Source organism: Artemia sp. Qi Xiang Cuo, chromosome 14, assembly GCF_049724085.1.
Source record: "Artemia sp. Qi Xiang Cuo chromosome 14, ASM4972408v1, whole genome shotgun sequence".
NCBI classification, from domain to species: Eukaryota; Metazoa; Arthropoda; class Branchiopoda; order Anostraca; family Artemiidae; genus Artemia; species Artemia sp. Qi Xiang Cuo.
This window is the reverse complement of record NC_142807.1, coordinates 48,657,144-48,679,915: the sequence shown is the minus strand read 5'-3', so window position 1 is coordinate 48,679,915 and position 22,772 is coordinate 48,657,144. Positions and strand designations below refer to the sequence as shown.

The 22,772-nt window shown below is 34.0% G+C and overlaps 1 protein-coding gene across 7 annotated transcripts in view; it reads right to left on the bottom strand.

The window, feature by feature from the left end:
- dop (microtubule-associated serine/threonine (MAST) protein kinase dop) overlaps positions 1-22,772 on the bottom strand; it is a 256,822-nt gene that overhangs the window by 60,037 nt on the left and 174,013 nt on the right. For all 7 annotated transcript variants that reach the window (XM_089100465.1, XM_089100467.1, XM_089100466.1 and 4 more), the window contains 3 exons: positions 20,705-20,790; positions 18,922-19,152; positions 9,386-9,558 (listed from right to left, as the gene is read on the bottom strand). In XM_089100465.1, coding sequence (XP_088956591.1) covers positions 9,386-9,558; positions 18,922-19,152; positions 20,705-20,790 — 490 coding nt within the window. The remainder of the gene's footprint in view (positions 1-9,385; positions 9,559-18,921; positions 19,153-20,704; positions 20,791-22,772) is intronic.

The following is a 22,772-nucleotide window of genomic DNA, read 5'->3' as shown; positions in this document are numbered from 1 at the left end:
TCCAGTTTAAGTCGTTTGCCAAGCAAGTCTGAGAATGTGATATGATTACGTTTGAATTTTTTGGGGAAGTGGTTTATGTTGGGGCGTGATTATATTTCACAAGAGAATAGTTCGTATTGGGAAGAGGATATTTGGACAATACTAGAGGAAGAAATGATTCTTATTAGATCGCGGTATAATGGCGATTCAGTGTTATTAATAGGGGATTTAAACGCTTACACTGCTGAACAATCAGAGCTAGATATGAATTTTGTATCAGAAGATGAAGATGACCCTGTAGCGGAGATTTTTCCATCAATATATTTTATCAAACAGTTCGTGGTAACGAACTGTAAGTAAGGAGCGACCCGGCTAAATGGTAACCGAAACTCTAGAAAACGGTATTTTGATACAAATAGATACATCAAAAGAATCAGATTTTAATGATGATTTCAAATATACAAGTTTCATCAAGTTCGATCCTACCCATCAAAAATTAGGCGCGTGAGAAAATTTGGCTGATTTTCGAAAAAAGCGGGAAAGACCCCCTAAAAGTTATAGAACCCTAATGAAAATCACACCATCATATTCAGCGTATCAGAGAACCCTACTGTAGAGGTTTCAAGCTCCCATCTACAAAAATGTGGAATTTTGCATTTTTTGCCAGAAGAAAGAAGTGTTTTTTTTTGTTTTTTTTTTCCCAGGGGTGATCGTATCAACCTAGCGGTCTTAAAATATTAGGAGATGAATCATCAGAATGGAACTTAAAAACTCTTGTGCCCTTTTAAGGTGACCAAAGAATTGGAAGGCAGATAGGCCCCCTCCCACACTCATTTTTTCCCAAAGTCACTTGATCAAAATTTTGATATAAGCATTTTGTTCAGCATGTTATGAAGTTATGAACTTTACCCAATGTTAACATATAGTATTGGTTATTTGGAAGTATACAGACGTTTTCAGGGGAGATTTTTCCTGGTAGTGGGGGGGGGGTGGTTCGGGGGTTATGTGGGAGGATCTTTCCATGAAGGAAGTTTTCATGGGGGAAGGGACATTGCTATGAAGGGGACGCCGGACTTCCCAGCATTATTTAAAAAAGATCAGAAATTTAATATAAAAAAAAACAAGTATTTCAACTGCAATAGCAGCAACATTCGAAACTTCAAACGAACAGAAAATATTACATATATGATTGGGTTCACCCCGTAGTCAATACCTCGCTCTTTAAGCCAACGATTTTTTCGTACTTTCATAAGAGCTATTTATTCTAATTAACGGCCTTTGTGATTAAGCGGTCATTTTTAAAGAATTGGAACAAAATTCGAACTTCGCTTAAAGAGCAAGGTATTGACTAGGGGGCGAACCCCCTAATAAACAAATTAAAAATATATGAATATAGAAGTTCGTTACGTAAGTTAATTCGTAAGTTACGTATATTTATTACTAATAAACACGTTCGTAAATAAAATTAAACAAGTTTCGAGAAAGCCATTTAACTAAATAAAAGTAAATTAATATGAAAATTTTGTTTTAGTTATTCATGTACGGTGAGCCAAGATCAAAACCTGCATTTATTCAAAAACGTTCAAAAATTAAATAAAAAAAACAAGTTTTTTAAACTGAAAGTAAGGAGCGACATTAAAACTTAAAACGAACAGAAATTATTCCGTATATGAAAGGGACTGTCCCCTCCTCAACGCCTCGCTCTTTACGCTAAAGTTTGACTCTGTCTTACAACTTTATTTTTTAAAACAATAAAAAACTTTAGCGTAAAGAGAGAGGCGTTGAGGAGGGGACAGTCCCTTTCATATACGGCATAATTTCTGTTCGTTTTAAGTTTTAATGTCGCTCCTTACTTTCAGTTTAAAAAACTTGTTTTTTCTTATTTAATACCACGAAAGAGCCAAGATCGAAAAAGGAGAGTTAACTCACAGGGGAGGAAACTGTTTGCACTGTGTGAAGGTTCTGGTTTGGCAAATGGTAATGGGAGATTTGGTGAGGATGGTAGCTTAGGTGAGTACACTTGTGTTTCTGGACCTTGCTTTAGTTTGATTGATTATATATGGGTTGACACTGGGCTCAAAATTGAATCCCTAAATGTGAAAGTGATACATCGAACAGGATCGGACGACTTTCCAGTTAAAGTAGAGTATATTATTTCTAGAAGGGAATATTGTTCGGTTGAGAGGAGTAATGAGGAGAGGTATGATAATAAGAAACGAGGAAAAAAGGAGCTAGCAATTTTAATAGAATAAATTGCAATTGGTCACATTAACAATGGATACTGGTTCATGAGAAATTAATTAATGACCCCATAGCGAAAGAAATAGACCATCTGAAGTATGAGGCCAGGGTGCCGAATGCCGACCCGGAAACAATAGCGAATAGGTTTTCACAAATTTTAAGCGAATCACTGGCATCAGTAAAATCAGCCAAGAAAAAAAATGAAAGTTTTTATGACAAAGAATGTAAATTCAGTAGCGTTAATTTGGATAAAATGTTACACAATGCAAAGAATGCACCGGATGATGAATCAAAAATCAAGACACTAACAAGTTACCGTTTAGCACGTAAAGTGCGCAAAAAATTAATAAAAAGGAAAAAGGAAAATTATAAAAGAAAAAAAAGCCACTTTTTTAAAGTGCTTTTGAGAAAATAACAGTAGGGAGTTCTGGAAAATGTTAAAAGAGATAGGCTAAAAGATCTACAGTCAGAGGTGCCCGCCCCCAAAACTTGGCTCAATTACTTCAAACTACTACAAGAAGATACCCAGGATAGCAACATACACCTACAGGAGGCATTAGGTCTAGATAACCGTGAAGAAACATCATTCCTTCTGAACCAGGAAGATTACGTGTTATGCGACCCAATCACCCCGGAAGAAATCGAAGATTCACTTAACAAAATACGAGGTGATTCAGTTCCTGGGCCCGATGGAATTCCTATGAAGATCTTTAAAGCATTTAGAACTGTTCTCTTACCTTTTTTTGGCCTTATCATTTAACCTAGTAATGTCAAAGAAGAAGTGGCCAATGACCTGGAAAACCTCGCTTATTTTCCCACTTTATAAGAAGTTAATCCTGTTACACATAAAAACTATAGACCAATAAGCCTCCTAAACAGTGCTGGAAAAGTCCTAGAGAAAATTATAGATAAAAGGCTGGGAATGTGGATAGAAGAGAAACAAATCTTGTAAGAAGACCAAGGTGGGTTCAGACCAGGTTATTCTACAGCTGATATAGAGTTTTTGTTATTAATGCTCTTGTAGAAAAGCATTGCAAAGGTAAAGGAAAATTATATGTGGCCCTAATTGATTTGAAATCAGCATTTGATAGTGTAGATCGTGTTTTATTGTTTAATGTTTTATTAAATCTAGGCCTACCAATCCCTTTTATACAAATTCTATCATCTATGTATTCATTGAATAAAAGCTTTGGGAAAGTTGTTAGGAAAGGAATATCTCTGTCATTTTTCTCGAAAAAGGGCGTGCGCCAAGGAAGTACACTTTCGCCAAAATTATTTGCTATGTTTATTAATGATATTGTTCCTTATTTCCGACAAAGATGGGAACCAACTCTCCGACTTGGAAATCTGAATATGCCAATGCTACTATTTGCAGAAGACAATGTATTACTGGCAAAGACAAAGAATGATTTACAAACTCTCTTGAATCTCCTTGAAAAATATTTGCAAGAGAAGAAACTAGAGGTGAATGTCACGAAATCCCAAGTCATCATTTTTAGCAAAAACCCTTGGAATCAGCACCACAATTTTTATTGAATGGAAAAATGCTGGAAGTGGTGGAAAAGGCCAAATACTTAGGTTTCATCCTTTGTCAAAATGGAAAATGGACGAGTCATATTACAACAATGGCGCAGAAAGGAAGAAATGCATTATTTGGTATATACAGAAGCACACCAACAGCAGACATAAGTGAACTAAGCCTCCACAAACATATATTTAATACTAAAATTATGCCTATCCTACATTACGGATCAGAAATATGGGGATATCAGCCGGCAAAGCAACTATAAACCCTTCAACTTCAATATTATAAACGACTTTTTGCCTTACAGAATACAACACATACGTTAGTATTAAAAGGTGATATTGGTATATTTAGCCTGAAATTGAAAAGATATACTCAAATCATCAAATTTTGGTTAAAACTTCTAGAACTTCCCCAGACTAGACTTGCCCGAGCAGCATATGAAGATCTTCTCCTTCAATGTAACAAAACATCATGGACAGCACAAATCAAAAGGATATTAGATGAGTATGGATTTTCAAATTCGTGGGAGAAGGGAAAAGGGCCAGAAGATCATGAAAAGTTCTTCAAGGAATTTAGTGCAAGACTTGAAGACCAAGAAGTGCAACTATGGCAATCAGCTGTGGACAAATCTCCGAGTCTTACTTTGTATAGAGAAGTAAAAGAGAATTTTGGTCAGCAGTTTTATTTCAAGCTGGGATTGCCCATTAAATATCTGAGGATTTGGATTCAGATTCGAGCTAATTGTCTTCCAATTTATGGTAAGGTTGTAAGGAAAATGAGGGAAGGTCCGGAGGCCGGGTGTAGTTGCTTGAGATGTGGGGTAAATGATTATGGGTTGGGCCATTTCCTCCTCCGGTGTAAGCAACACTCTCATTTAAGGGGATCAATTATCCAGGATGGGGAAGATAGGCTGCTTTATGAGTTAATGAGGTCTAGGACTCCCCGTTATATTGTGACAGTAGGAAATTTTGTATTGATGGGAAGGATGTCAAATGAAGTGAAATTTTTCTTTAGTATTTGTCTTTTTTTTTAAATGGCTTTAATTGGCTTTTAAATACAGATTATTATTATAGGCTAATATAGAATAGTAACAATCAAACAAAGGCCTCAAAAAGTAGGCCCCAAATAAAAGAATAGCTCTAATTTGTAATTAGGATATACGAAAAAAATTGGTAGCTATTATTTTAATGACAGCTCAGTTAAACGATCAATTATTTTATTTTAATTTATTATTTATCTTATTACCATTTATTTGAAAGCTTAGGTTTACCATATGTTGTATATCTTAAAGCAATCACACCGTTCTGATAATTTGGCTGAATAGATATTAAATACAACTTTTTGTCGGAGAACTTCTTGTTCTTCAAAAAGTTCATGTAGTTCTATAAACCATAGATGTAAAAAATTAAAACAAATACCAAATAAAACATTGTTTGATTGTTGGAATTTGTTGGACTTCCTGCCGTCTTTTCTGACACAAAAGATTTCGCCGATGGACAGTAAATAATTTTATAACAATTACTTGTATCGGTGACAAAAACCTTTTTGGTATCAGGAAATATGGAATCAAATACTACGCTCACTATCGAAAAACAGTGAGGGATCGTGTAGCTAAATAAATATAATATTTTACTTTGTGGTAACGCATAGAATATATATATTTTTTTCGGAATAGAATATTTTGACTTACGTCATTAGCGTTAGAAAGTTTCCGGTTAATCGAGATAAAAAAAAAAAAAACAAGGTTATAATTCAAAAATCATGGAGCCCCGTCTTTTCCCACTAAAGATAGGATTCTGTCAAATTCAATCGACATCAACTATCTCAAGGGGTAAAATTAATGACTTTCAAGAATTTCGAGGAAGATCCTCAGCCACCTACCTTATTATAAAGATAAGAAAGTAATATTGCTTTTCTATAGCTATTAAGTTGGCCGGAGATAAAAATTTTCCAGAGCCTTTGGCCAAAAGCGACGTTTGGCTTTATTTCTAGAATCTTTTGTTTAATTCTTTTTAATTTCCTTAACTTTGTCAGATTTTCCATCTCAGCACAGAAATCCAATAAAGAAGGGTTTTAGTGTAGCATCGGTAAACAGATCTTCCAAACTATTTCAAGTTTTGACCAAAGTCTCTTGTGTTTTTGAAATTCTCTCAACAACAGCTTTAGTTTTTGAATAATGATTCAACGAATTTGCAAGAGCTTAAATTACTGCAGAGATTCAAGAGGAAATGAAATTCATGTCTAAGCTCCTTAGGCTTCAGTATCAATATACAAAGTTGATTATTATTAACGACGTATTTGCATGGAAAGTTGAATTCCTTGTAGCGTGTTTGCAGGGTAAGTTAAAAGAAGGCTAAATAAAATTCCTTTTTTACCCCAAGAACTATTTCTACGTCCCAAAAAATTTTTATGCTGAATTCTAAAACGTAATCATGATTTTTACTTTGTCCGCGATTTTAGCACAATACTCGTTTAAATTTTATCCTATTTTCGGCATGGCTTAGGTAAATTCTTTTTCTTTTTTAGAAAACTTTTATTTGTTAGAGACAAGCTCAAGAGAGCTTTTTTTTAAACTGAGTCCAAAAACGCAATAAACATTTTCTAGAAACCACGGTTTTAAAGCTATGATTTTTTAAAGCATTTTGACAGAATTTTCGTACTTTAAGTGACTAAAACGTAAGAAGACAATTTCACAAAAACAGGCATTGTAAAAGACAGAAAATGGTTATAAATTTGAGCGCATGTTGAAAGTTTCACGAAGTTGAACCATATTTTTCAGAGTTAATTCAGTTAATAAAAGTGACGAAATGTCATCCTAAAAATGTGAAATAATGCGAAAATGCGAAAACCACAATGGAAAAGCAACTTATTATAGCGGTGGTTCTCAAACTGTGGAACGCGTACCCCTTGAGGGTACGCAAAAATTTTTAGGCTGTACACTATTTGTTTAACATTTAGAAAACCAAGATTTGTTTAATATTTTAGCTATAGCTTACTTAGTACCGGTAACTGAGAAGGGGTACCTAAAATATTTTTTGGGTAAAAAGGGGAATAGTATCTAAATAACTTTGAAAACCACTGTATTAGAGTATCATGTCTTCAAGCACTTATTCAAAGCTATTTCAATATTTGGGAATAACCCGTGGTATGTGTTTATTTCAAATTTATTCCAAGGAAACCAAAAAAATCAGGAATAGATAAAGCACTGATAGATATATTTAAGGCTGTCATCCCCTTTTCTAGCAAAAGATCATCACAGGGTTTTCCTTCCACTTGCTGCATTTCTCTACTCGGCAGCTACATCCTTCGGCGCACGCAGGCCCACATTCTAAGTCAAGTTTCCTAGATTTCCTAGGTTCTTTTTTTTTGTAAATTTTGCAGGTTCTTAGGTTTGGAAACATTCTAACGGTTCCAAGAATCTTCTTCGAAAATTCTAGGTTTCTAGCTTAAATAGTATAGGCACACAGAAATACAGAATTCACCATTTTTTTAATTTCTAGTGTTTTTCAGGGCTACCATCAGCAAAAACCAAAACCAATACAATTAGCCAATGCTGGGAAAAAACCTGGCTGGGAAAAATCATTCAAAAGGCTGTATATAAAGTCACTCTAAAAGGAAAAACGAAATATTTTCTGCCACAACATATTTAGAACTCAAAGTCAAAATTAGAATTTAAAATGTTTGCATTCTATAATTTTTTACACATCTTGCACTTTTTCGTAGTCTAGTTATCTTTCTCCAGAAAGTCGCAACACTGAGCTACTACCTATACAGAGTAAAAGAAAAATAAAGAAAGACAGAAAAAGAGATAGAAAAAGAAGACCTTTTTCATCATCTTCTAAGTTACCAAACTTTGGAAAAATCGAACATTAAATCAGTCATCCTTTCAATATGTTTCCTCCATCTGTTCATTCAAGCAAAAAGCTAATCTTTATTTTCATCTATAGAAAAGGAATTCTAAAGATCAAGGAACAAAATGGTATCCGGATAAAAAATGAAGCTCATATTATTCAATTCGTGAAATGTCAAACTTTCCCACAATCAATTCCAAAGTAAAGATTTCCAATAAAGATCAGTTTTTTATTTCAGACAATCACAAATGACCAGCAGCCCTTCACCTTCTCCGTATTCTTGGAAATTATTGAACAAGAGAAATGTCAAAGTCTTGAATTAGGAATAAATCTAGAATCTATGTTAGAAGGGGGGGGGATAGGGTCTTTACGGGAAGAAACAATAAACAGAAAACTAATCGAGAAAGATTTAAAGTATACAAAATGATAATAAATACACTGAGCCATAACAATATGAGCGATGAGAAGACTTTTATAGAGGAAGGATCTTTTTTAAAAAAAAAGTACTACGTGAGGTCCATATGCCCTGATTATTGTTAGCTTAACAATTGTCTAAAGTCTTTAGAATTCTTGGACAAAATTTGGGGACCCCTCCGAGCTATCCGTATGTAGTATGCAGGTTATACCATTAAAAGAAGGTAGTAAGGTAGCACAAAATGATACTTTTACAAAAAAAAAAACAAAAAAAAAACATAATTTCGAAATTAATGGCATTATTATACATATTCTCCTGAATAAAATATGCTTTTGCAGAGGGTTTAACAGGGTCTAATCAATAGACACAAACACTCATGCAAATAAATTGTTTTCCACAATTAAAATATAGCCTTTTAACCAATACTTTGGCAAGTGTTAAAAAAATGCCAATAAGAGTATAAAAACTTTTATTTTTAAAGGTAAACCATATCATTCGTTATTAAAATAATGATATTTATGATATTGGATGCACTAAAGTCGTTAGGCCTTATTGTTACGGCTGTTGGGAGTGGAATAAATTATTAATATAACAGGCATGCTGATTTACAATGACGAAAGAAACAAAATTTTTGATAATGTTACATTTCTAGGCCAAAACAGGTTTCATGGACTTTTTTAATTTTCATTTCGATTTTTAGCCGCAATGAAAAAAAACGAAATTATTCAACATGATATATTTCGTTTTTTTACGGAAGCTGCGAGATGAACTTATTTTTAATAATTGATATTCTAATTCAATATTCTTTATCCATGTCCGTCCTTACATAGCATGTATGTACCCTTATCTAATATAATCCAGACTTCTAAAACAGTATTTTCCAAACTCCTCACACTGTCAAACTTGTTCGGAAAGGGATTTCCTCCGAGTTTAATTGGGTCTAATCAAAGAAAAGACTCTAAGAACAATGCTTCCCAAAATAGGTAATACATAAGTAGCCTAACATATTTTATTTTTTCTCCCATCGATAAAATAAGCAATCACTTACCCTTTATCTAATCAACTACAACTAGGCTGTAGGTAAAAAAAAACGCAGAAAAATCTGAAAAAATATACAGTACAAAGGCGGAACTAGGGGAAGCAGTGGAAGAGGACCCCTAGCTTGGGTTCAGCTTGTATGGTTTCATTTACAACTATACGAATATGTCTAGCAAAAAAAAACTCTAGCCAACAGCCCCCTCCCAAAATCCTGGATCTGCCCCTGCCTATATTCAATATTTTAACAGGTTAATTGCTGAAATGGTAATTTCCCTACAATCTGTCACAATACTACATGTGAAAAAAAGCTTCATAAGCAGAAATTTGTCTTACTTGTCCGGTTTAAGGTCCCTATGAACAATTCCATAAGAATGGAGGTATTCAACTGCTAGAACTGTTTCGGCAAAATAGAATCGAGCCAGATCAAAGGGGAATGGCCCCATCGCCTTGAGTAATGCAGCACAATCACCGCCTTCAACATACTCCATAACCATACACAAGTGTTTCTGAAAAAAAAAAATTCTTTAAAATTGCTTAGAAAATAAAAGTTCTTGATTAAGATGCGCAGTTATTTACTTACGCTAAATCCAACGACAATAGGTTTACGGCCTGTTCTCACCAGGGGTCAAAACAATTGAACAAGAGTTGAAGCCTGTTTAAGTTGACTATACTAAATTCTACTTCAATAAATTAGTTCCTGACCAAGATCATATTTATTTCTCTGTATTATCTTGTTTCGAATTCCTAGACACTTAAATATGCTTCTGTCTTAGGTCAACCCGGGACGTCCTAAAACTAGTTCATAGGATAGGTAGAATATAGTTGGCGGCATGTTATTGCTATACATCTTTCAACATTATCTAATTTTTTATTTATGTTATTGGGTAGGACAAATATAGACGAAAGTAACTCAGACAAACATACTAGTAAGAAGTTGAAACATTTGATCGAATCCATGATGAGAAATTAGCCTGCATTGTAATGAAAACACATCGAGAAAAAACAAACGAAAAAGTAAAAAAAATAGGTAAATTTTCAATGAGAAAATTTTCAGTGAAAAAAATATGCTATTATAGTCGGAATATTTCCATTTTACAATTATAATTTTTTCAACGTGGAAAGTACATACACATATGATAAATTCATCTTCCTCTTCTTTTTATTCGCTTGACAGATTCTTATGGGGGAGGATAAGGAATTTAATTAGGATTCAGATTTCATATACACTACACATACTATAAACACTATACATCTGAATGCGCCGTCTACGAACTCCTTACACTAAAAGGGTGTAACAGCACATGACAGGGCTTAGAGGCTTTTTATTCCACTTATAATGATTATCATTATTTACCAACTGGAATATGGATCCAAAATACTAAAAGTATTATAAAAGTAATAAGTGGGATTTGTATTCGGGAATGTCCAAGTAAATTGGTATAATATTAAAATTAGAAATGTCGCAATTTCCTTCAAAAGCTCAATGAAGGTTACATATCTATACAACAGGAGCTATAAGCAGTTATAATCCGAGACATAGTCGAGGTTTTTGCTCAATAACTCACAACATATTCCAGCTAGAACATTTTCTGTGAAGTAACCAACAGCTCTTTAACGTACATCATGAACAATATGTAAATATTTACGCCGAGATGAATCATTGGAGTGAATGTAAAACGACATTCAGAACTTGGAATTATAGTTAAAGTTTGTTTATTAAGTTTTATATTATATCTTATATCATATATACCTAAACATATTTATAGTTTGAATTCATATGCATTCAACCGCTTTCCTATTATCAAAGTATACTTGGTGAGTACGGTTTAAAAAACGGCATTCAAGATCTCGTAGCTCGATCAAAGATCTCCTACTGTACTTGAATACATTTCTTGTCTGAGTTTTTCTATATGTTTAAGCTAGTAAAACTAACTACATGATCTTTAGCCCTGTGGGCGTGTTGATAAATTCTTCGAATAACATTTGTTTAAGGGTAACATTAGTAACTAAGTTCTTGAAACAAGTTATATGAAATTTTTCAGTGATTGTAGGATGAATTGGAAGCAAGAGGCCTGAGCTAACTTCGATGCTTTTGTAACTTGTGCCCGGTTACTGTGTTAAAGATTATTTGAGGCACAATTATCTTTTATGTGCGCCTTTTGAGCGAGCATCTTTTATGGTAACTATAGAAGAATCCGGACAATATAGAATAAAGGAATACGTCTTTTGGGTGAATTTGCTGGTTTTAGTGCTAGTTACGGGATCACCAGTTATTAACACTGGTAAACCAATGTTTGAATGATGTCGCACCAGCATATTTCGAGGATATATTTGCTACTGATTCTGATTATCATTTTATCATACTAGGAATGGCTATAAGCTAGTTAATGAGAAGATATATACAGTGAGGTAAGCCCACGGGTTAGGTCACACGAGTGTAACCCTCTGCAATAGCGTTCCGGACAGAATTAGGGGCTCTGAATCGGCTTCTTCATTTAAATCTAAGGTCAAAGTTCCTACATAGTCGAGATGCAGAACGAGAGCAGATTTCTTTTGAATATTAATTTTTTATTTAATTAATTAATTGGACCACAGTGCACATGTAATTTTATCTTCTATTAGTAGTTATGTTTATTTTTTTTTTTTTTTTTTTTTGTCAATTATTGAGAATAGAGGAATATATAAATGAAAGATGGGGCTACCCATGAAGACAAATTCTTCGCACAAAAGCTTAATAGCTTTGTTATTTTTCATTGGAATTATAACTAGTGTTTGTTTATGAAGTTCTACACTATATATTACGTATGCATTTCATATATAGTTTTGCTGCTTTGATGTTATCATAGTTCAACTAACAAATATCTGGAGAGAGGGGGGCAAAATTCTATTTTTAAAGTCTAGCGGAGAAAAAATTCTATTTTTTTTAAATCCTTCAATTTGTCCTTCTACTCTTATTGTTTCTACTTAAATTTGTCCTTCTACTCCTTAAATTTGTCCTTCTACTCTACTCTTATTGTTCACAGAAAATAGGTTCTCCTTAAATTTGTCCTTCTACTCTTATTGTTTCTACTTAAATTTGTCCTTCTACTCTACTCTTATTGTTCACAGCAAATAGGTCCTCCTTAATTTGTGTCCTTCTACTCTTATTGTTTCTCCTTAAATTTGTCCTTATACTCTACTCTTATTATTCACAGCAAATAGGTCCTCCTTAAATTTGTCCTTCTACTCTTACTGTTTCTCCTTAAATTTGTCCTTTTACTCTACTCTTATTATTCACAGCAAATAGGTCCTCCTTAAATTTGTCCTTCTACTCCTTAAATTTGTCCTTCTACTCCATTGTTCACAGCTATTGTTCACAGCAAATAGGCCCTCCTTAAATTTGTCCTTCTACTCTTACTGTTTCTCCTTAAATTTGTTCTTCTACTCCTTAAATTTGTCCTTCTACTCTACTCTTATTGTTCACAGCAAATAGGTCCTCCTTAAATTTGTCCTTCTACTCTTATTGTTTCTACATAAATTTGTCCTTCTACTCCTTAAATTTGTCCTTCTACTCTACTCTTATTGTTCACAGCAAATAGGTCCTCCTTAATTTTGTCCTTCTACTCTTATTGTTTCTCATTAAATGTGTCCTTCTACTCCTTAAATTTGTCCTTCTACTCTTATTGTTGTTTTACTACGAATTATTACATTAAGAAATTACAGATAGATATAAAGATACTTAATGGTATAAAAAAAAGAAAAAAAAACTCACACATATTCAACACTATATCCAACACTCACCCCCTTCCCTCTCTTCCCTTTCTCTATGTGTCATTCCCAATTGATATATTCACTATCTTTTTTACTATCCCAAATATTTTTATTGTGTTCCATTATGTTCCATTTTCATTCTTGTGGGGTATTGGTAACCCACTGCTAATTCAATATCCCCTCATATTTTGAGTATGTGTTTTCCTATTTTATACAAGCTTTCTAAGGTTTATTGACTGATAAAAAAAAATATAAAGAACTATATCTTCTTAGAGTAAGCAGACTGCGAGCCACAGTTAAGACCTGCCAGTAAAATATAGGGAAAATAAATTAGATATAAGAAATGTAAGATGGGGATCAAGAAACGTCAGATCTTTTTCTTCTAATGTAATAAAGATACACTAAAACCAACATATGAAACATATATCTCGGAACTGGGAAAGGAAAGAATCTGATGTAGTTAAAAAATTGATGAAAAAAAAAAAAAAAAAGCAGTGTTACCTTTTTAGACATGTAAACAAGTACGTACAGCCAGTTACTGACTATATTTTTATTTTTTGGGGGAACGGGGGCTTATTAAAAAATTTGGATATTTTAAATAAGTAAATGTAGATTATAATATATGCAGAGGGAGGAATATGTTATTTCTACAAAAATAGACTTTGATGATATTTTGATAAAACTCTTCATTTCTAAGACAAGAAGAGATAGAAGTTTGTTGGTAGGCAAAAGCACCTGAGGACTGCGACATTAATTACTAAATATAAGTACAGTGACGAGAAAAAAGGCCTAATATTTTCCCAAGTACAGCCTTATTTTACCTTCAAATTACACAATTTTGGCAAGCAAAAACTAAAGAAAAGAAAACAAAATGCATGATTTTCTCCATGCAACAATTGGGAGATTATTTCATTTGGACTAGGTCCTATTTCATTGGGGAACACCGAGAATTGCTATAAAATAGCTATCTACAAAAAAAAAAAAAAACCTAAGCTCTGGTCTACGGAATATTTCAATGAAATGGTTCGTGTTATCAAATTAGTTCCATTGCCTTGCACAAAAAGGGCAGTCTTGCAATCCAGACAGCTCTACAACTCGCAATTTTATATAGCACTTCCATTCCAGTTATTGGGAAAGAAGTTTGCAAATAAAACGAAAGGCACGTTTCCTGACAACTTTCAGTAAAGTTTCCCCATTTCTGAAAAAAAAGATAGGAAGTAAACTGCATACAGTTCTTCATAAAAATTACCTTTACTTTTTGCCCTTTCACAAGAATGGAAGGAAAATAACGATACAAATGACATAGTCAACCAGTTCGTGGTAATGAACTGTAAGTGAGGAGTGACCTCGGCTAATAGTAACCGAAACTCTAAAAAAGGAATTTCATAACAATTAATACATCAAAAGAATAGGCTTTTTATTCTGATTCCAAATATGTAAAATTTATTAAGTTTAATCTTACCCACCAAAAGCTACGAGCCTGAAATAGTTTGCCTGATTTTCATAAAAAGGGGAAACACCCCCCGAAAAAGCAAGTAATCTTGATGGAAATCACACTGTAGGGGGCTCAAGCTACTACTATTTATTTTTCACAAGAAAGATGCGGGTGCGTGTTTTTTTACTTGTTTTTTTCTTCCCAGGGATGACCATATCGAACCAATAGTTCTAGAACATTGAGAGAGGGCCCATTCAAACAAAATTAAAAGTTATAGTGACCTTTTTAAGAGTTAAAAGAGAATAAATTGGAGTAACATGCGATTATCTTTTTAACTGCATTTTTGGTGATAGCAGAGTAGATAAAACCGCGCCTCTTGATTGAAAGTTTGCTGGTTCAATCCCACGTTTCGCAAGCAAAGAATTCCCAAGAGCCGTCCTAGCCTAGTGGTTAGCACACTAGACTCGAAATCCTTTGTCCTTCAGTTCGGGGTTCAATTCCTGGTGTCCCCGGTTATTTGGTTTGGAACGGGGGTCAGTGACATGACTCTGTAAACTCAGTCAGAGTCAACTCAGCTTTAAATGGGTACCTGGAGAATTCTGGGGAAAGTAAACAAGAAGGCTGTGCAAAATCATAGGATGCCTGGCCCCAACCCGTCATTGCACGTCCTGGCTGAAGAGCCATGAAACGGAGATCCGCACCGCTGGTAAGGACTGTAAAGTCCAATGCCATATTCTTCACCTTTTTTATTAGGTATTAAAAAGGGTTGTATGCATGAAATACCATGTATTTTTAAAACCACTATAAAACTTTTCGTAGTTTAGGGTTTAGTGGCTAGCCCCTCTCGAACTCCCCTCATTATGCTAAAGTTCAACTTCTTGTTTCAATTCTTTAAGAACGACTGCTCAAACACAACCTTACGCCACGGGCACCCATAAGGGGGGGGGGGCGGGCAGGAGGCGCCCCCTCCTCCCCTGGCTGACTGATGTTGCCTTATTTTTATATTTTTGTTCTGAGATTTCTATTATATAGCATTAAAAGTGCCAATTAGACGAAGTTTGCCCCCCCCTCCTGGAATTCAGCTTATGGGCGCCCATGCCTTACGCTATCAAACAATATAAAAATTTAGCGTAAAGAGTGGGGGATTCAGGATGGGGCAGCCACTAAACTAAGGAAAGTTTTATAGTGGTTTCCCCCACTTTATAATAGTATTTCTTACTCCATACCAACAGCCCTAGTATCTGAGCAGTAGTTCTTAAAGAACTGAAACAAAAATTCCAAATTTAGCACATAGTTCCGAAGCGAGCAGCCCCCCTAATATACGGAGCGATTTAAGTTCGTTTTAAATTTTAATATCGATCCTTACTTTCTTTTTACAAGTTGAAAAAAAGTCTTGAGATCGACCTTTTACACCCACAAAGATGTGCATACGCACAAATCAAGATCCTAATTAGCAGAAAAGTAAACACATTAATCATATTGATAAGAACACATATTAATTAAAGTGAAACAGAATTTTTTTCATACTTTTTTTATATTAAGGATATGTATTGTAGGAAAGAAAAAGTCCATAGTTTTTTCCGTTTGTAACCATGAGTTTATCTCATCGCCTTTAAAAAAGGTGGCATAAGGCGTAAAAGCCACTAAGAAGGAGAATAGTCGATTTAATTCTATGTGGCAGTCAAACCTAACCTTTAACTGTAGCAGCACTTGGTCTCCGCCAACCCTACCACCAACACTACTAGCCATTTTCTAGATCCTTTGGAGTCATACAAATTGAGTTTCGATAATAACAGCATAACATAGGAAATATAATTAGAAACAGATTATTATGGAGGATTTAAAGACCGAAATTATTGATCTGGATGGAAAAAAACTATTTGAGTAAAGAATATCTAGGTGGGTCAAGTAGCGATACACTCAGAATTACATTTTTAAAGGTAAAGTTCATCAGCTCTCTTGATGCCATCAATCTTAGACATGAATACGGGGCTTCGATCGCCACATAAGCAACTCTTTTGTTGAACCAACCTCCGAGCCATCTACTAATCTCCAGAAAAAACACTTGAACGGAAAAAGACTGCTCAAGAGTTTATTTCTCCGAGACTGCTTCACTGGGTGTTGCACCGCAGAAAAAGAGGCAGACGGCTTCCTATATTGGCCCCCATATCATTGTTATATACAAGGAAAACTCGGGGAACCAAGCTTCCAATAGGCGGTCAAGGCCGCACATGAAAACTAAATAATTGGTGTTTTTATAATTTATATTGTTAACTGTTTTTTCTCAGTTAAAGGTATGGTCTCAGTCAAATTATGTCATAATTTTGATTAAGAAAACATATTGAAAATTCCGTTCGTAAAAACAGGATGGGACCAATACTTCGCGAAATATGGCCAGAACTACAGGCACAATTATTAATATTATTTTGCCCAATGCCTAAAATTTAAACAAGCATTACAGTTTCAAATATGATAACGAGAAACTTCGCATTTATATTCATTCATAAACCAAAATTGACAGAAAATAGTCTCCGTTATTCCCCTTAATGTAATTTTCCCTATAAATTCAGCCTCAATGTCGACAAAAAGAAACTGGCCGAATGCGATATGGCTGAACTGACGTAGTTGATACATGGCTGGGTGAAGAGAGCCAGAATGGGGAGTATATAAAAATAAAAGGTCAATGCTGTAATCAGACGCTTCATTGTCTCACATAATCTTGTTACGCTTTTGTAAGCCCCTCAAATTTCGACGAATATTGTTACATCCTGTGGCATTTGTCACGACGATACCTAGACACGAACAGTCATAGATCCCAAATCTTAGAAAAATATAACTGCACATGCCCTAATATTTTCGTCAATTAAATGATGAAACAAAAGTAATTTATTACTTTTCTTATAAGCATTCTGGCACGGAGTCAGAAATCCTTCTTTTAACGGAATAATTTACTACATATAATAGCTAATATTAAAAACGAGCTCTCGCCATGAACTAAGAAGTATCATTTAAGTGTTTTAAGGTGCGGTAAATCTCTTGTTAAACAGAATCTTCTTTTAATGAATAAACAGATTAAACTGGATTAAAACTGAAGTAAGCTGAATTAAAATATAATCAAAAAAACTGCCGAAAATTTCCAATATGGCTATTTATTCGCACACAACCCTCCCACCATTAAAGAATAAGAACTATTGTTCTTTCTCGAAACCTTTCTTGTTCATTTAAATGTTTTTTTAATATTATTATTTCACACTGCCAAGCAAATTATAATTTTCCCTGTCCTACAATTGTAAACTTGATTTCCAAATGTTTTTATATTTATTCGATGACAGCAGTCATAAGAGATAAGGACGAAATATTCAAAGAATATGATGTCATTGTCTTATGGAGAAAATTTCCTAATTTATGAATCATTCTATTTTAAGGATGGAAAGAAAGTGATGTTTTCTTACTTATATGAACCACTCATTGGTAACATGATTCTTGAGTGGTAAAAATAAGCACCATCAATGTCATTTATACCTAAAGTGGTTCCTAAAGTAAACATTACAACTCCCCAGCCAATTCTATCGAAGTCAAAAGTGATTTTCCATTTTCCACGGAATGCTCTGGCAATTTTTTCAATGTACAAGACACCTTTTTCATTAATCTTTTTATTGGGTTATTATAAAAGCTTATCTTTCAATAAAACGAATTTTAAAAAGACAACAAACCATCCCTCATTATCAGGCACAAATGCAGAGCGACAAGGGAAGGGGACGATTTCAGCCAGTGTCTCCTGCCAAAACATCAAGACCTTTATGCTTTTCCCATATTTTCAGTATAGCTCACCTATTTTTGGCTCCCCCCTTTCAAAATAAACTGTCGCTTTTGTGCCTGGTTTTACCATTGAATCAAAAGATACGTGTGTTATATTATTTTATATATGAAGATAAAGCTTTCGTTAATATTAGTTTTGCACAAATATTATCTTTCATTATTCATAAAAAGCAAACAGAAAAAAAATGCTTTCAAATAAGCTCTGATACATCTCTGTATTATGTTTCTGTGTTCCAATGGTGGTGACAAAAAAAAGAAGAAGAAGAATAAAAAAAAGGATTTACTTTGTTTGATTGTTTGATACAAGAATACTTTAAACCAATACAAAGGAAACTACAAAGGAAACTTTGTTTGATTGTTTGATACAAAGGAAACTTTGTTTGATTGTTTGATACAAGAAGCAGCTATCCATAATGTCTTGGAAAGATTTAGCTCTAATCCAAGAAGATTGATTAATGCTGAAGCTTATTGATGATTTATGATTTTTTGTAATTACTTATTAATAAAGATTTCATAGGTACGATAAAACTTGCTGGGAATGTAAGGTTTTTTGAACTGCCAATATAACTTCAGCCCCCCGCCCGTCATCACAGAATTGGCTGCCCCCCTAGATAAGAAGCTATGTACGTCCATGGTGTGAACCAATTCAGTTGCGTCAATTTGGAGGGGGGGGGTATATGTCTTTATATTTCGAAAAATACCTTTTCTAGTGTTTTTATTGAAAAATACCTTTTATGGTATTTTTATTGAAAAAAAATTGAAAAAACATTATCCCCCCTAGATTTTGAAAAAAATACATTTGCCATCCCTCTCAAATTTCTGTGAATTGACATCATTTCACCTATGATTCATAGAGTAGTATTACCTTGGTTTCAAAAGCACATATAAGAGAGACAACAAATGGGTTGTCTGTAAAGCAGAGAATATCCCTTTCAGCGAATACCTGTTCCCTCTGATTTCTCAAGGATAAATTTACTTTATTGATTTTCTTCAAAGCAAATCGTTGTTTGGTCTCTTTATGGCGAACGAGATATACAGCACCGTATGCTCCGTTAGAAATTAGCTTGGTAATCTCGTAATCTTCTTCACAGGGCAACTGAAATATAGAGAGAATCAATATCCAGAGTTAATTCTTCTTTGTAGTCAGAAGATACTAAATCCCTTAAAAAAATTTAATTCAAATCTTAAAATATGCCCTAACACTAACAATATCAATAATTTTAGTAAATAAAAAGCTTAAACAATCAAAATAGTTAAATACAAAACTTTATCACACACGAAATAAATAACTTGTTTAAGATTTATCTTATAAATAAATAACTATAATAAATAACTTGCTTAAGATTTATCTTATTTATTTAACTATTCACTTTGTAAATTTCTTCTTTGCCGTTTTTATCGAAAGATTATACGTTATTATTACTTTTTTTTTTTAATTGAATCGTTTTCCCTCTCGAAAATAAAGAAACTAAGTATCCTAATACTATTCTCAGTTCAAATTTGGACTACAAATTTGACAAATGATAATGTCTGAATTTCTTTTAAAGATTCTAATTATAATGTTGCAATATCGGTTATTTTCACATAAAGCTGTATTCGAATAAGTACTATTACTAGCGTCGTCAATTTCGATTTTTATCTTCATGGACACGCTTTTTCGACTTGAACTATTTTTTTCCAGTATTTCAACATTTTGATCAGGGAATCATGGTTGCGGCGTCAGACACAACCAAGTAAAGGACGAACTCTAGCCCACAGTAACCAATCTACAGTAACCGATCTACAATCTAGTAACCAATTCAAAACGTGATTTGAAAAAAAACTGACAGGCGAGGAAGATATCGTTATCTGAAACTGATTCAGGATGGTAACTATTATTTTGATTAATCTTAATGGTAAAAGTCTATTCCAAAAACAAATTTACAGATATTTTAGAAAATAGCCTGAAATCACACAAAAATGCCAAAACGCTACAAGATACAAGCAAGCTACACAGGCTAAACAAGCTACACACATACTGAAACATAGTGATATTGGAATATCTCGCGAATAACAAACATCTCATTTAGGCAAAGAACATCACTTTAGCATTCTACTACCACAAAAACTTACAGTTAGGATCAAACTAAGATCAAATAAGATCAAACAATGTATTAGATATCAGATTTTAGCTATACTATTTTTTATTTTAGCCATATATTTAGCTATACAACCAGATATTAACTACAAGATATTATACGAGATAAGAATTCAGATCAAATTTAAAATACCTCTAAAAAAAATAATATCAACACGAAAGAAGGATGAGATATTAGAAGCAAATAGTTAGGAAGTATGGATGGCACTGGAGGGGGCATCATGTATGCCATTCCCCTGGTTTTACTCCAGAAACTGCAGTTTTTAGGGATGCATTTGCGAGTGGTTCATTAGGGCTGTTAACCCCCCCCCCCCCCCTTCGTCCAACGCAAGGTTAAAAAAAAATCCACAAAAAGGGTGGGAACATGAAAACAAGGTAAAACAGTATTTTCTTCAGTCATTGATCCCCAAGAGGTTTTCAGCTCTTACAACCCTAGCCCCCAATAAAAATGACAACCCTGTCATGGTGCTGACATAACGACGCTAAAAACAACAAAAAAAGAGATAAGTACCTTTTCCGTCATGCTCACAGTAGGCTGTTGGAACGACTCTTCATTTTGCCCACTCTTTTCAAGCGCAGATATATCTTCCTTTAGTTCTAAAATCAAACGCTGATTAAGTCAGGCTGCATTCAAGTGTTTTTAAATGTTGTGGCTCAAGTCAAGAAAGTACAAAAAAAAATGATCTGTTAAAGAACATTAGTGATAAATTACATGGATGGATTGTACCAAGATAAGCAACGGCTGATGCCAAAGCAAGCTTAATTTCTGGCTTGACGATCTTAACGATACCTTAAAGTATAGTAAAACAAGATTAAAAACCACAGAATAAATTAACAACACAAAACAGCGCTAAAATACTCGAGCTCTATTTCACTGAAGGTATACTAATAGGTGTGAAATGAACTTGAAATTAATAAAAATGTAGAATACAATATTATTATTGCAATAGACTTCCATGTTCTTTTTTAATATTTCTGTATGAAGAATAACTATAAGGTAGGGGCGCCAACTGGTAAAACAAATTGCCCCCCTCCCTCCCGATTCTGAGAAATACCTTAATTTGGTATTTTCATTTTTTTTTAAATCGAAAAGAATTCCCCTCCCCATGGATTTTGAAAAATATTCTTTTTTTGTTGTAAATTTCTCAGATAAATAAAGGTAAGACAAAACCAGCCCGGCTCGGTAATTCAAAAGGAGTTCTGCAACAACACATGGTCCAGAAGTGTTTCTACTTGTCGCTCTTTCACTGAATCAGTACGTGATTTTTCTTAATATCTGGAACGATTTTAGAAATAAAGTTTATTTCAAGCACTATTAAGACACTTCGATACTTTAAAAATTCTTTTCCGAGTCTCAGCATTGGCTGGCCGTCTCAAAGACAAAAGGGCCTATTAGCGAATGTTCCCTGTACCACAGGGAACTCTAAAAGCAATTTTGGTAAAAATTGATAGGGGGTTTTAACTGTGTCAACTGTTATGCGCTGCCTATTCAATACGTATACAGCATAAATAATACGTCCCAAATGTCAGCAAGGATTTATATCAAGCGGGATAGCCCAAAACGGAACTCCCGAAGTTGTCAAATCCTTCAAATGACACCTCCTTTGAGCTGATTTTAACGTTTTCCAAGTAGGCATGCTAGAATATTTTTAAAGACTACCCTTTTCCCGATTTTTACAAAGAAAAATTCTGCTATGTTTAATCGTAAAAATATTTCACACTTTCTAATGATGTAAGTTTCATTAAATCTGAATCGCTATATCTCCGGCACAACACGGGAGAAATTGATGCTTTTTTCTAAAATCTCCAGGAAAGTAGTTGTCGGCTATAAGTTTTCTATCGTTATTCGGATCTCTCATCAAAGCACTACAAGTTATGGCAACACCGCCCAATCAATTATAACATTTTGCCCCCACGAACTTAAAAAAGCTTATATACTGGGCGAGATATGGCGATTCTTTAAGGTACCACCTCCTCTTAAGGAAAATTACCTGAATTTTTTTTAATTAAGCGACGGTAGAGCTAGATCAAAGAGAAAAAACTTTCCAATAACTACATAGTAAGAAGTCGTCCTTAATTTTACTGGTTTCTTACAGATTGTATTAAACCAATCACATCACTCCTTAATTCTGGAGACAAATAATCCCACCTTTATTTTTAACAAATAAACTTTCAAATGGGGAAAAATCCATTTATTTAGACAGTGAAAAACAGGTACAAAAGTCCAGATATTTCGATCACATATACAGCAACCGTCTTCAGTAGAAGTGCCTCCATATGGGGAAATGAGGAATTTCCCCATAATGGGGAAATAAGACCAACCCAGTAAACATCTATAAACTCAACATTTGGTTTACAACTAGAAGACACGGAAGGCTTTGCCACTTTTATTGGAAATTTGTTTTACAATTAGGCAAGATTAAAGAAGAAAATTTACATCAAGAACTTTGTCAATGAACTCTCTCTGAAAATAATCTAGTGAATAATCCGGAAGTTCATTGTTTTGTGAAAGACCCGAAAAGTTATTTATTTTGTTGTATATAAATATGCTAGTTTCAATTATATTATTTCAGTATTTC